The sequence below is a fragment of the Podarcis tiliguerta genome, assembly GCF_965153285.1.
Source record: "Podarcis tiliguerta genome assembly, chromosome: 17".
In the NCBI taxonomy this organism is placed as follows: domain Eukaryota; kingdom Metazoa; phylum Chordata; class Lepidosauria; order Squamata; family Lacertidae; genus Podarcis; species Podarcis tiliguerta.
This window is the reverse complement of record NC_139550.1, coordinates 8,514,861-8,525,311: the sequence shown is the minus strand read 5'-3', so window position 1 is coordinate 8,525,311 and position 10,451 is coordinate 8,514,861. Positions and strand designations below refer to the sequence as shown.

Genomic DNA, 10,451 nt, shown 5'->3' with positions numbered 1-10,451 from the left:
CCATAGAATTGTAGAGTTGGAAGGGATCCCAAAGGTCATCTAGTCCAACCCTCCCTGCAATGCAGGAACCTCAGAGAAAGCGTCCTTTTTATTTAACATTTTGTTTTATAAATGCATAGGCTGTGAGCTCTTCGAATGAAGGGCGGTAAAATAGAATTAAAACCCAACCACTTTACTGTACGGTCCCCCGCCCCCCTCCGACGGCGCGCGCGCAATTTGAAACACCAACTCTCCCCCGACAGGGGGCGCGGTGCCTGGAGGACCGCGAGCCGGGAGCCGCTCTGGCCGGCGTGCTCGCTTCCTTCTCCCTCACGCGCCGCTTGCCTTCCCCGTCCTCCCCGCGTCCACTGAAGAGGCGATGAACGGCTTGAGGCGGGCGGCGCTGCTGGCTTTCCCTCAGCTTTGGCGGCGGCGGCCTCCATGGGGCGGCGGCGGAGGAGCGCTGCGTCGGCGCGCCGGGACCCGCGGCTTCCCGGCCTACCGGAGCTCGGTGGAGACCATTAGGCGCTGTGAAGCGGCGGCGGCGGTTGCTCCGCCTGAGGAGGAGGAGGAGGAAGAGCAGTTCGTCTTCCTCGAGTACGTCCCTGAGGAAGAGCCGCGGCTGCCGAAGGCGGGAAACTCGCGGGAGCCTGAGGGAAGGCCGGAGCCGGACCAGCCCGGGAGCGGCGACGCAAGCCGGCGCCGTCCGAAGCCGCCCCGGGAGGCCCGCCGGCCCAAGGGCCACCCGGACCCGTCCGTGCCGTCGAGCGGAGTGAGCTGCTCGGGCTGCGGCGCGGAGCTGCACTGCCGCGACCCTGCGGTGCCCGGGTACCTTCCCAGCGAGAAATACCGGAGCCTGCTGCGAGAGGAGGAGGAGGACAGGGAAGGGGAGGATGGGCAAGGGGCGACCCGCCGGCAGCAGGCGCTGGAGGGAGCTGTGTGCCAGCGCTGCTGGATGCTGGTGCATCACCAGCAGGCGCTGCAGGTGCAGATGCCCCGGGAAGAGTACCGCCGCGTGGTGAGCGCCGCCCTGCGCAGCCCTCCTCGCCACGGCCGCCCGCCTCTGGTGCTCTGCATGGTGGATGTGCTGGACCTGCCCGACTCCATCCCGACCGACTTGCCCGAGCTGGTGGGCAGCCAGGCGCACCTCTTCGTACTGGGGAACAAGGTGGACCTGTTGCCCGGCGACTCGCCCCAGTACCTGAGCCGTCTCCGAGAGCGCCTGCTGGAGATCTGCGCTGGCGCTGGTCTCGTGGACCTGGCCAAGCCCAGCCCGACGCCGCAGAAACAGCAGCGTGTGGTTGATGTGCACCTCATCAGTGCCAAGACCGGCTATGGGGTGGAAGAGCTGATCTCCAAGTTGCAGCGCTCCTGGAAGTTCAACGGGGATGTGTACCTGGTGGGAGGCACCAATACTGGGAAGTCTACCCTCTTCAATGCCCTCCTGCACTCGGATTACTGCAAGTCGAGAGCATCTGATGTGATCAATAGGGCAACAATCTCGCCTTGGCCAGGTCAGGTCAGAGGAAGCGCTTTTACTTATTTAGGCCAACCTGAGGAAGCCCACATAGGAACATCATTTATGGTTGAGTAATGTAATGCTGTGATGCTCTTCCAGAAATACTGGAGATGATAAAAGAGCCAGTACCTGTTTCTTGTTCCGAACACACATGTGGCTGGGAGTTGTCCATGCCTGTTACACTTGTCACACAGCCATGTGATACCTTAGTAAAGGTAAAGGGACCCCTGACCATTAGGTCCAGTCGTGACCGACTCTGGGGTTGCGGTGCTCATCTCACTTTATTGGCCGAGGGAGCCAGCGTACAGCTTCCAGGTCATGTGGCCAGCATGACTAAGCCGCTTCTGGCGAACCAGAGCAGCGCACGGAAACGCCGTTTACCTTCCCACCGGAGCGGTACATATTTATCTACTTGCACTTTGACGTGCTTTCGAACTGCTAGGTTGGCAGGAGCAGGGACCGAGCAATGGGAGCTCACCCCGTCGCGGGGATTTGAACCGCCGACCTTTCGATTGGCAAGTCCTAGGCTCTGTGGTTTAACACCAGCAAATCAGTGGTTGTTGATGAGCTGTACTAAACTCTTATATTAACAAAAAATCATGTCACACTAGACTTTTTATGAGTTTTTAAAAAGTTGCCGTAAGACTCATAGCAAGAATGAGGAACACAGCTACTCTTCTGAAACCAGTCACACATAAGCCAACTATCATGTGGACAGGAGGAACACTGAAGCACTGGAGTGCATGGGCTATGAGGATCTGACATGAACAAATTAAATAACATTGAATATTTTTATATACCACTTGAGATCTGTATTTGCCCTACACTTTTAAGCCAAGCATTGAATTAGCAAGACTGTATGAGCATGCCATTTTATGATGCTTAGGCATCTTTGGTAAACATTTGTGTTTTGAGGCCTTTGCTGGTGCTTGATCCCAGTATCTAAATTCTTCCCTAGTTTTTTAGGTTGTATTTTCTTCCGGTATTTTAATGTTTTGATTTCAATATTGAGATACACTGCCACAAGACTTAATGTGAGAAACAGTATAGATTTTTTTAAAAAAATAAAATAGTAGCAAGCCAATGTCATACACGTATTGGGGAATGAGTCTGAGATAACAATAATATGCCTAAAGCCAGACTACTTCATAAGGGCATGAATTGAGATGAGGTTTGAACTGGGAACCTCTTGTCTCATGATTTGACCTTTTAGCCATTACGCCAGTTCTGTTATTTACTAGTATTATTTATTAAACCTGTATACCGCCATTCATTCTAAGATCACAGGGTGGTTCACAACATAAAAATACAAGCTCCAGAGAAGATGGGTTGTCAAAATGTAAGAAATAGCAGAACAAGTTTTTGCCATCAGTTTTCTCCATTTCTTATTACTATATTACGTCCCATAATAGTTTGGGGGCCATATTAGCATTGCTTATACTTACCTAAAATCTTAATCCTCTGTTGTTGTTTTTCTAGGAACGACCTTGAATCTCCTGAAATTTCCAATTATTAATCCTACACCTTACAGAATATTCCAGAGGGCAGCAAGACTAAAGGCAGATGCAGAGAAAATGGAAGACGACCTCAGTGAAGATGAGCAAAAGCAGCTTGCGATCCTCAAAAAGCAAGGGTACTTAATAGGTGAGTATTTTCTGAGAACTATGCAGCTGATGTGAGTGCTAAAGAGCAGTTTTCCCCAGAGGAAAGCAATGGGACAAGAGTAAGTGTACACGAGTCCTAAGTATGACTAATGTTGCCTATCACCCCAACTGTACTTGTTTTAATTTATATAATATCTAGGACTAAGATTGTAATTCTATACATGCTTACCTGGGTCCCATTGAACATAATAGAGGACAGATTAGTCAAGTGAGAGGGAGAATTTACAATTTAAAAGAGGATACAGTAAGAAGACTGGCTCAGTTCTTTAGTTTAATCACCAGAGGACAGACTAAAAGGTGATTGTACACTGCAATAAGTATTTTCAGAGTGAGATCTTAACTCTAAAGGTGATAGCCAACATCAGTCATACTCGGAGTGGCCCACAAATGTTTTCTTTTGTTATAAATGCTTTGATTGTATTCCCAGAAAATTACAGAATTGAATAAATGAAACAATCATATAAATATAATTAAGCACGTGCTAGAAAATCAGGATATAAATTATATGATCCCATGACCTTTTGAAAAATTGTAAATGCAGAGGGGATGCAGAGAAGGGGTTATGTACAGTGGTCAAATACATAGTTCATATCAGCATATCATTCCAGAATTTAATCTGAAATAGTGACCTTAGCTCCATATGTTGAAGCTCAGTTAAGATGCTGCTGCCTCCAGAAAGCTGGATCATGAGAAGTTTGTAAGGGACAAAAACTACTAACTGAAGAAAAGCAATATAATTTGAGTTTTTTCTTTCGATGTAGGAAGAATTGGGAGAACATTTCAAATGCCAAAAAAGCTGAAGAAAAATTGTGAAATTGAGTTTGATGCTGAAGCATTGTCTTTTGGTATGGAGGAAGAACCTTCTGTTCCACCTGTAACTGCTACTAAGAAAGTTGAACTCACATACAATGAAGTGAAAGATGCTCGCTGGTTTTATGACACTCCAGGGATTGTTAAAGATGGATGTGTAAGTTAACGCTTCTACTTTTAAGAAGTTTGTTACGTAGGACTGAGAAGAGGAAAGGCATTGGCTTGGATCGAAAAGTGTCTTCCACTAGAATATTATGTGAAAAAGTGACACTAAATCAAACAGTGTTAACCCTGTTGTATAAAATCTTGAGCAGGAGCATGCAGAACCTGTTGTGTTAGCTGAAGCAGAATTGCTGTAGAACTTCATTACTGTATTGTGTGAGGTCTTGTTCAAGCGCAGAAGCGTTTTCTGAAAAGTGCAACTTTCTTTATGCTTTGGATGCAGTCTTTTTTAAAGAAAAAACATTTGAGTGAATTTCATGTCCAGTTTTAAGTGGCTGAGAGACCTCCCTTGATTACAGGCATCCCCCCACTAATGCGCATTCTACTTGTGTGCGGCGCCAGGAAATAAATAAATAGAAAATTGGAAATTGTGGGAGAAAACTGGAGAATCCTGGTGACTTGCAACGACACCCTCCCTAGAGGCCAAAGAGGATGCCAGTGAGGGCAGAGAAAACCCCCTGCCTAACAGCTAGTGTATGGGGTGGCGCAGCAGGAGCAGCTGCTTTCCCACATAGCCTCCAGACAGCCCCAGAGCTTCCATGCTAGTTGTGGATATTTTTGGATAGAGTATTTTTGTTATGGATTGAAGAGAGAGTGGCAGAGTAGTTAAAGGGTGTTTAGAAGGTGCTCCCCACTTTATGTGACTTCACTTAGACTCTCCCCTCATAAGTGGGGAGTCACCTGCATTGTAAAATTAATCCTATAACTCACTCTTCTAAGGTTAAAAAAAAAGTGGATGAAAGAAACCCAGAGCTGGATGAAGGCAGAAGCAGCTCTGGGCAGTAATCCTTTATTAGTGACTTTGTGTATGTATGTGCCTGTGTGCACACAGCTCAGAAATGCTAAAACAGAAGTCACTTTGGAAACCAACCTGGCACAAGAAAATTTGGGTGGAGGGAAGGTCTGAAATAATAGAGTATTTTATTTTTTTTAATTAAGACTACTTAATGAACTGCTTATTTAGTACAAAGCACATCTGCTTGGTTCAAAGCTGGGCAACTTTAAAAGAATACCACAGAATTTAGCAAAAGCTTCCCACAGCTCTCTGTCAGACCTGGTAATGAATGATTTTTGTTTGATGCTCTCTATAAAATAAATTGTTGTCTTTGATCTAGTTTGCTGGGAGTAGCTGTTGATTACACACACAGCTTTGAAGCCTTCATTCACAGGGGGCCAGGAGTTGGTTGAATGTGTATCGTGGATGGGTTTTGTTTCAGTTTCCAATAACTTTGCCCATGTATGATTAAATTTGGAATGTGTGTTGAGTGGAGCAGCAATGATATGCTGTTGCATCATGAACCAATGTACAAATTCTATTATGCTACCCATATTCTCCCATGTGAAAAAATAGCCCTCTGTTCCAGCAAGGGAGAGCCTTACAGGGCAGCTGAATTGCCCTGATGATGAAATACACATTATGGGGCTCATCTAGTTGAATTGGCTGGATATGTCCTTTGATGATAATTAGTATGTACAACTAATGTGATTCCTGCATTGCAGGGAGATGGGCTGGATGCCCCCTGGGGACCCCTTCCAACTCTGCAGTTCTATGATTCTGTGCTTTGTGTTGCTGTTTTTAGCTGGAGAGCTGGGGTATCTGCAAAATATGTTGCTGGTGATCCTTTGCAGAATTTACTCAAGCTAGTGAAATAAATTGAGCAAGTAGATATCCAAAGAGCTGTTTGACATAAATTCAGGGACTTGGCCTGAATTTTAGCATTCCCCCCGTTATTTCTGACACTCCACACGTTTAAACAGTTGGCCAGGTATTCTTGGAAGCTGCTGTTCAATAAATGAAATCTAAAGGTTTATTGAACATACTGAGCTACCAGCATATTTAGAGAGAGCTACATCACCGTAGCATGCATATACATGGCTTCTTTGGATTAAGGCCATTGTGTATTACGTTTTTAATTAATTCTGCCTTAAGTAGCTATGCATTCCTGCACCTGAATAGCATTTACATGACAAGTGCCGTCTTGCTATCAATGGCATGAGAAACATGATTTATATAATCACTTTTCCTGTCAACTGCATATGAAATAACTTTAAGCTGTCCTATAAATCTCAAAGTAAGAGAAATGAAAGTGTGTTTCATCTATATAATGGACTCTGTTTTGGTTTTAGGTTTTAAACTTGCTGAAGGAGAAAGAAGTCAAGCTTGTCTTGCCAACCTGTGCAATTGTTCCAAGGTCCTTTGTGCTTAAGCCTGGGATGACGTTGTTCCTAGGTGCTTTGGGACGCATAGATTATTTGCAGGTAAAGGAGACAGAGGCTCTTCTGAATTTGATTTAAAGTTCTCATTTGTAATGTGTGTTATATAGAGTGTAGTAGAATAGGCTGTGTGAGGTATGTTCCAGATTGAGAGCTGGCAACTTGAATGAGCATTTTTCCTTCTCTTCCCTCAGTAGTGATAAATAACTTGTGCTTCATAGACATCACCACCAGAGGTTGATAGGGAGCTACTTACTAAATGCCTCAAGTCATATAGCCACTCCCTTCTTCAGGGCCATTCAAGTATCTGCCTCTGGTATTCTGATCCTTCTCTTCACTCCCCACCACCACCACCAAAAACGTTTTCCTTTGGGTAGAGATCCAGTTTCTGACAGTACCTCTGGGCTAACAAAAGGATTGATTTTCCATTGTTTATATCCTCAAGATTTACTGTTACTCTGTTATCGAAAAGTTATGGGATGAATATTCAATAAGGTGATGTCTGTTGTTCAACAATTATTTTCAAGCTCTGTATGTCTGAAACAGAATAAGTTGCCTGCATCTTCACTGAGCAAAACGAAAACAAGGTGCAGCTGTTTTGTATGAAAAAGTGTATGTGTGCATGTTTCCAGTTTTGGAGTATCATATTGTTAGAAAGCCAAAATAACACAGCTAAGCTAAATTGTTCATTAAATACATTGTGTTTCTTGTTTGCTGAATCTTAAGATATCTCTTCCCAAACTGGAAACATTATATTAAGGGCTTTATGTTTTTTCTTTGGATATTAAATTAAAAGGCAAGGGTGGAATAACTATAGAAAGAGTATTATCAGACTGAAAATCCTGTTTCTCCAGTCCCTTGTTAGTAACTCTGGATCTGGAAATGTTTATAAGAATGCAGGTCTGTCCAGCCTTCAATCGCTAAATCAGCCAACTATAGAGAATGGAGAATTCTTGTTAGCAAAGATGGCTTTAAGCTTATTGATGAAACTGGTCTTTTAAACTTAATAGAATGTATTTCAGACAATTAATTTTCAGCTTTATTACTCTTTAGGGAGACCAGTCCTGCTGGTTTTCTGTTGTGGCCTCTAATTTGTTGCCTGTGCACATCACTACAGTAGAAAAAGCAGATGCTGTCTATCAAAAACATGCAGGTCAAACATTACTGAAGGTAAGCCAGTACTGTCTCTACCATTGGAGAATCTATGAGGGCTAATGCCTTGTGATCTCTCTCCTTCCACAGCCATTCATTATTGTGCCTCTTAGGTCTAGTACAAGGCAGGCTTTGTTCTGCTCTTAGCCAGCACCATGACTGCATTGTCTCAGATGAGTTCTCCGTATCTTGGTGGTCTTCCACTTTATGCAAGAAAGAAATAATACTTCACATTGTTTTGCTTCTATCCAATCTCAGCAAAGAAGATAATAGAATTAAATAGCATTCTGTGAGCACTACTGCAAAAAGATTATTCCCTGTTAAAGCCACACTTTAGGGTAGCCTCATTGCAAGATGTGCTATCTCAGCAGCCGGATATATCTTAGATTTTAATTTTACTGCTGTTAATGTATATAAATTTCTAACAAGGTGCTTTACAATCTAGGCCTTACTTGGGGTGGAAATACCTAAAGTAGTGCTAAGAAACTGGAATATAGCCAAAGCTGTGTGAAGTTACTTCCTTTTGTTCACCCTGAATCTTATAAGCACCATCAGACATCTTGAAGAGTTCAAACAGAAGCTTGATTGCAATCAAGAGAAAGTGCATTTCACACATCTTAGTTTACAGTAGTCAGTAAGATTAGTCCATGATTCCTAAGGGAAGAGACAATATTGGAACTGGGGAGGACCCCACCGGGATAAAAAGATTATTAAATAGAATGAGTGAATCCATCCGATGTCGTTTTAAGTATACTGAATCCTGCAGTTGCATGGAGTTGAACACATCATTTCATTCCAGAATATTCATAGAAATTGAGGTTTATGTGTGACCACGCATTCTGGTTTTTTACTTTAAAAAACTGTGTTGTGGTCAACACTTTAAAGTGCACTGAGGATCATAGTCCAGGCAATGTCCCCATTTTGACAAGACACCACTTTAAATCAAGAGTGAGGAACCTCTGGTTTGGGGGCCAAATGCTATCCTTCAGGATTTATAATCCCACCATTGGCATGTGTGCCACAGAAGCTTGTCCATGAGAGAATGCACCCCTAAACCTGAAAAGTCTCTTAAAGCAACCCTTTCCTCCAATACTTGACAGGTCCTGCTTGGATTATCAGTCTTATTTTATATCTGGCGTATTGCAGTGTTCTTTTCACTGGCTTTTTATCTTCAACTCCTTGTTTCTCTTTTCTGCCATTCAGCTTGCGGTTTTCTGTCACTGTTTCAACCACATCTCACTTCTTTCTCCATTTTCGTTTTCCTTATCTTTTTCTAACAGAGCAGTTCTGTAAATGTCTACTTAAAAGTAAGCCCCACTGATTTCCTTTCTACACCTTTGTTCTGTTTGATCTGTTCTTCTTGTTCAATCCTGTCTTCTCTTTCCTTTTTCATTTGTAACAGTTTTCTCACAAATCAAAGTGGTTTAAAAAAACAATGAAAATAAAATCCCAAAATACAATTGTTATTGCTTGGTTGGCTGCCAGCCTACTTTATTATCGGTTAACTTGTCCCCAACCATTGGGCTTTATCTCCCCGACTTGACCTGCCACTTATTTTATAATTTGCTAATTACATTACTATGTAAATGAAGAGTTATTCATTTTTTTTACTGTTTAATCCCTGGCTTGTAATATAAGGTTCCTATGGGAGGTGAAGAACGAATGAAAGAATTCCCACCACTTGTCCATCAGGATGTGATTTTGGAAGGAATTGGCAGTACCGAGGCAGTGGCTGATATAAAGCTTTCATCTGCTGGTAACTTCTGCAAATGTTTTCTTGTGTTGGGCAGGGTAGCTACGTACCCTGGTACTTCTTCTTTTGTCCTGATGATGAATATAACCAGAGCGCTAGTGTAGTGTAATAGACTTGGGGGGCAGGGGAGGTTCCCAATTTCTCAATCTTATCAAGTTCTTTGGATTTTACTGAGTGTAAAGATTTTTGGACAGGCCCTTAAAAAAAAAAAGAGTATCTAAATATATATTTTGTTTAGATCATATACATGTTCTGTTATTTCTTCTACACAGGCTGGGTTGCAGTAACAGCTCATCTGAATGACAAAGTACATCTCAAATGCTATACTCCTGAAGGAACAGCACTGACAGTACGTAAACCACCTCTGTTGCCATACATCGTTCACATCAAAGGACGTCGTCTGCAACGAAGTGCAGCATATGAGACTAAAAAACCACCTCCCCTTGTGGCAAACTTAAAGAGAGATGTAAATAAGAAAACAAGGCTGGGGAAAATCTAAGAAACTGTAGATAATGAAATCTCCCAACAGGTCAAGGATGACACAGTGCTATTTGCACAGAACATACCTTTCTTTTCAGATTGTTTGTTGTAAAAAAATAAATAAGGGTTTGAAGTTCTAAACGTGTTGTATCATTTATATGAATCCCCACCCTTCTTTGTGGCCAATACACATTTTCCTGCCGCTCGTAGAGACCCAAACCAGAGCACAGCGGTACTGCAAAACAATGTTCTAGGTGTCAAGCTCTGGGCTTGGCTTCCCAGCTATCTCATGTGCACCTAATTGCCTGTAGATCTCTTTGTTCTCTGATGGTGAAAGAAATGGAACAGCAGAGCAGGCTGGGTCTCCCACCAGGAGGGAGGCTCCCTGACTAGGGTTAAGCAGTGTCTTGTACTCTCAGAGGGAAGATGGCAGCAAGCAGAGTGTGGGAGGGCTCTGTTGCTCTCCATTCCTGAAATGATGCAGTGCAGTATGTGTGTGGGCAAGAGCCCTTGAGGATGGATAGATGAACGAAGCAGGAGAAAGAATGGAAGCTGTGGTTGTCCACTTTTCACATTAGCTCTTAAACTCCTATTCCAAGTTTTCCCGTTCCTAAGGAACTAGCTCCTTTATGAACTTGGCAAGATAAGAGAAAATCAA

The 10,451-nt window shown here is 43.4% G+C and overlaps 1 protein-coding gene across 1 annotated transcript; it reads left to right on the top strand.

The window, feature by feature from the left end:
* The first annotated feature begins 271 nt into the window (after positions 1–271).
* NOA1 (nitric oxide associated 1) lies at positions 272–9,934 on the top strand. Its single transcript, XM_083419914.1, has 7 exons — positions 272–1,493; positions 2,978–3,142; positions 3,924–4,129; positions 6,322–6,453; positions 7,462–7,578; positions 9,199–9,316; positions 9,586–9,934. The coding sequence occupies exons 1-7, from the start codon at positions 359–361 to the stop codon at positions 9,810–9,812; spliced, it is 2,100 nt and encodes a 699-aa protein (XP_083276040.1). The 5' UTR covers positions 272–358; the 3' UTR covers positions 9,813–9,934.
* The last annotated feature ends 517 nt before the right edge of the window (positions 9,935–10,451 follow it).

Bases quoted from the DNA above. Each gene is read 5' to 3' on its own strand.
- NOA1 (XM_083419914.1), top strand. From the start codon at position 359: ATGAACGGCTTGAGGCGGGCGGCGCTGCTGGCTTTCCCTCAGCTTTGG. The intron at 4,130-6,321 runs GTAAGTTAACGC...TTTTGGTTTTAG, and splicing joins GGATTGTTAAAGATGGATGT to GTTTTAAACTTGCTGAAGGA. The intron at 7,579-9,198 runs GTAAGCCAGTAC...TTGTAATATAAG, and splicing joins CAGGTCAAACATTACTGAAG to GTTCCTATGGGAGGTGAAGA.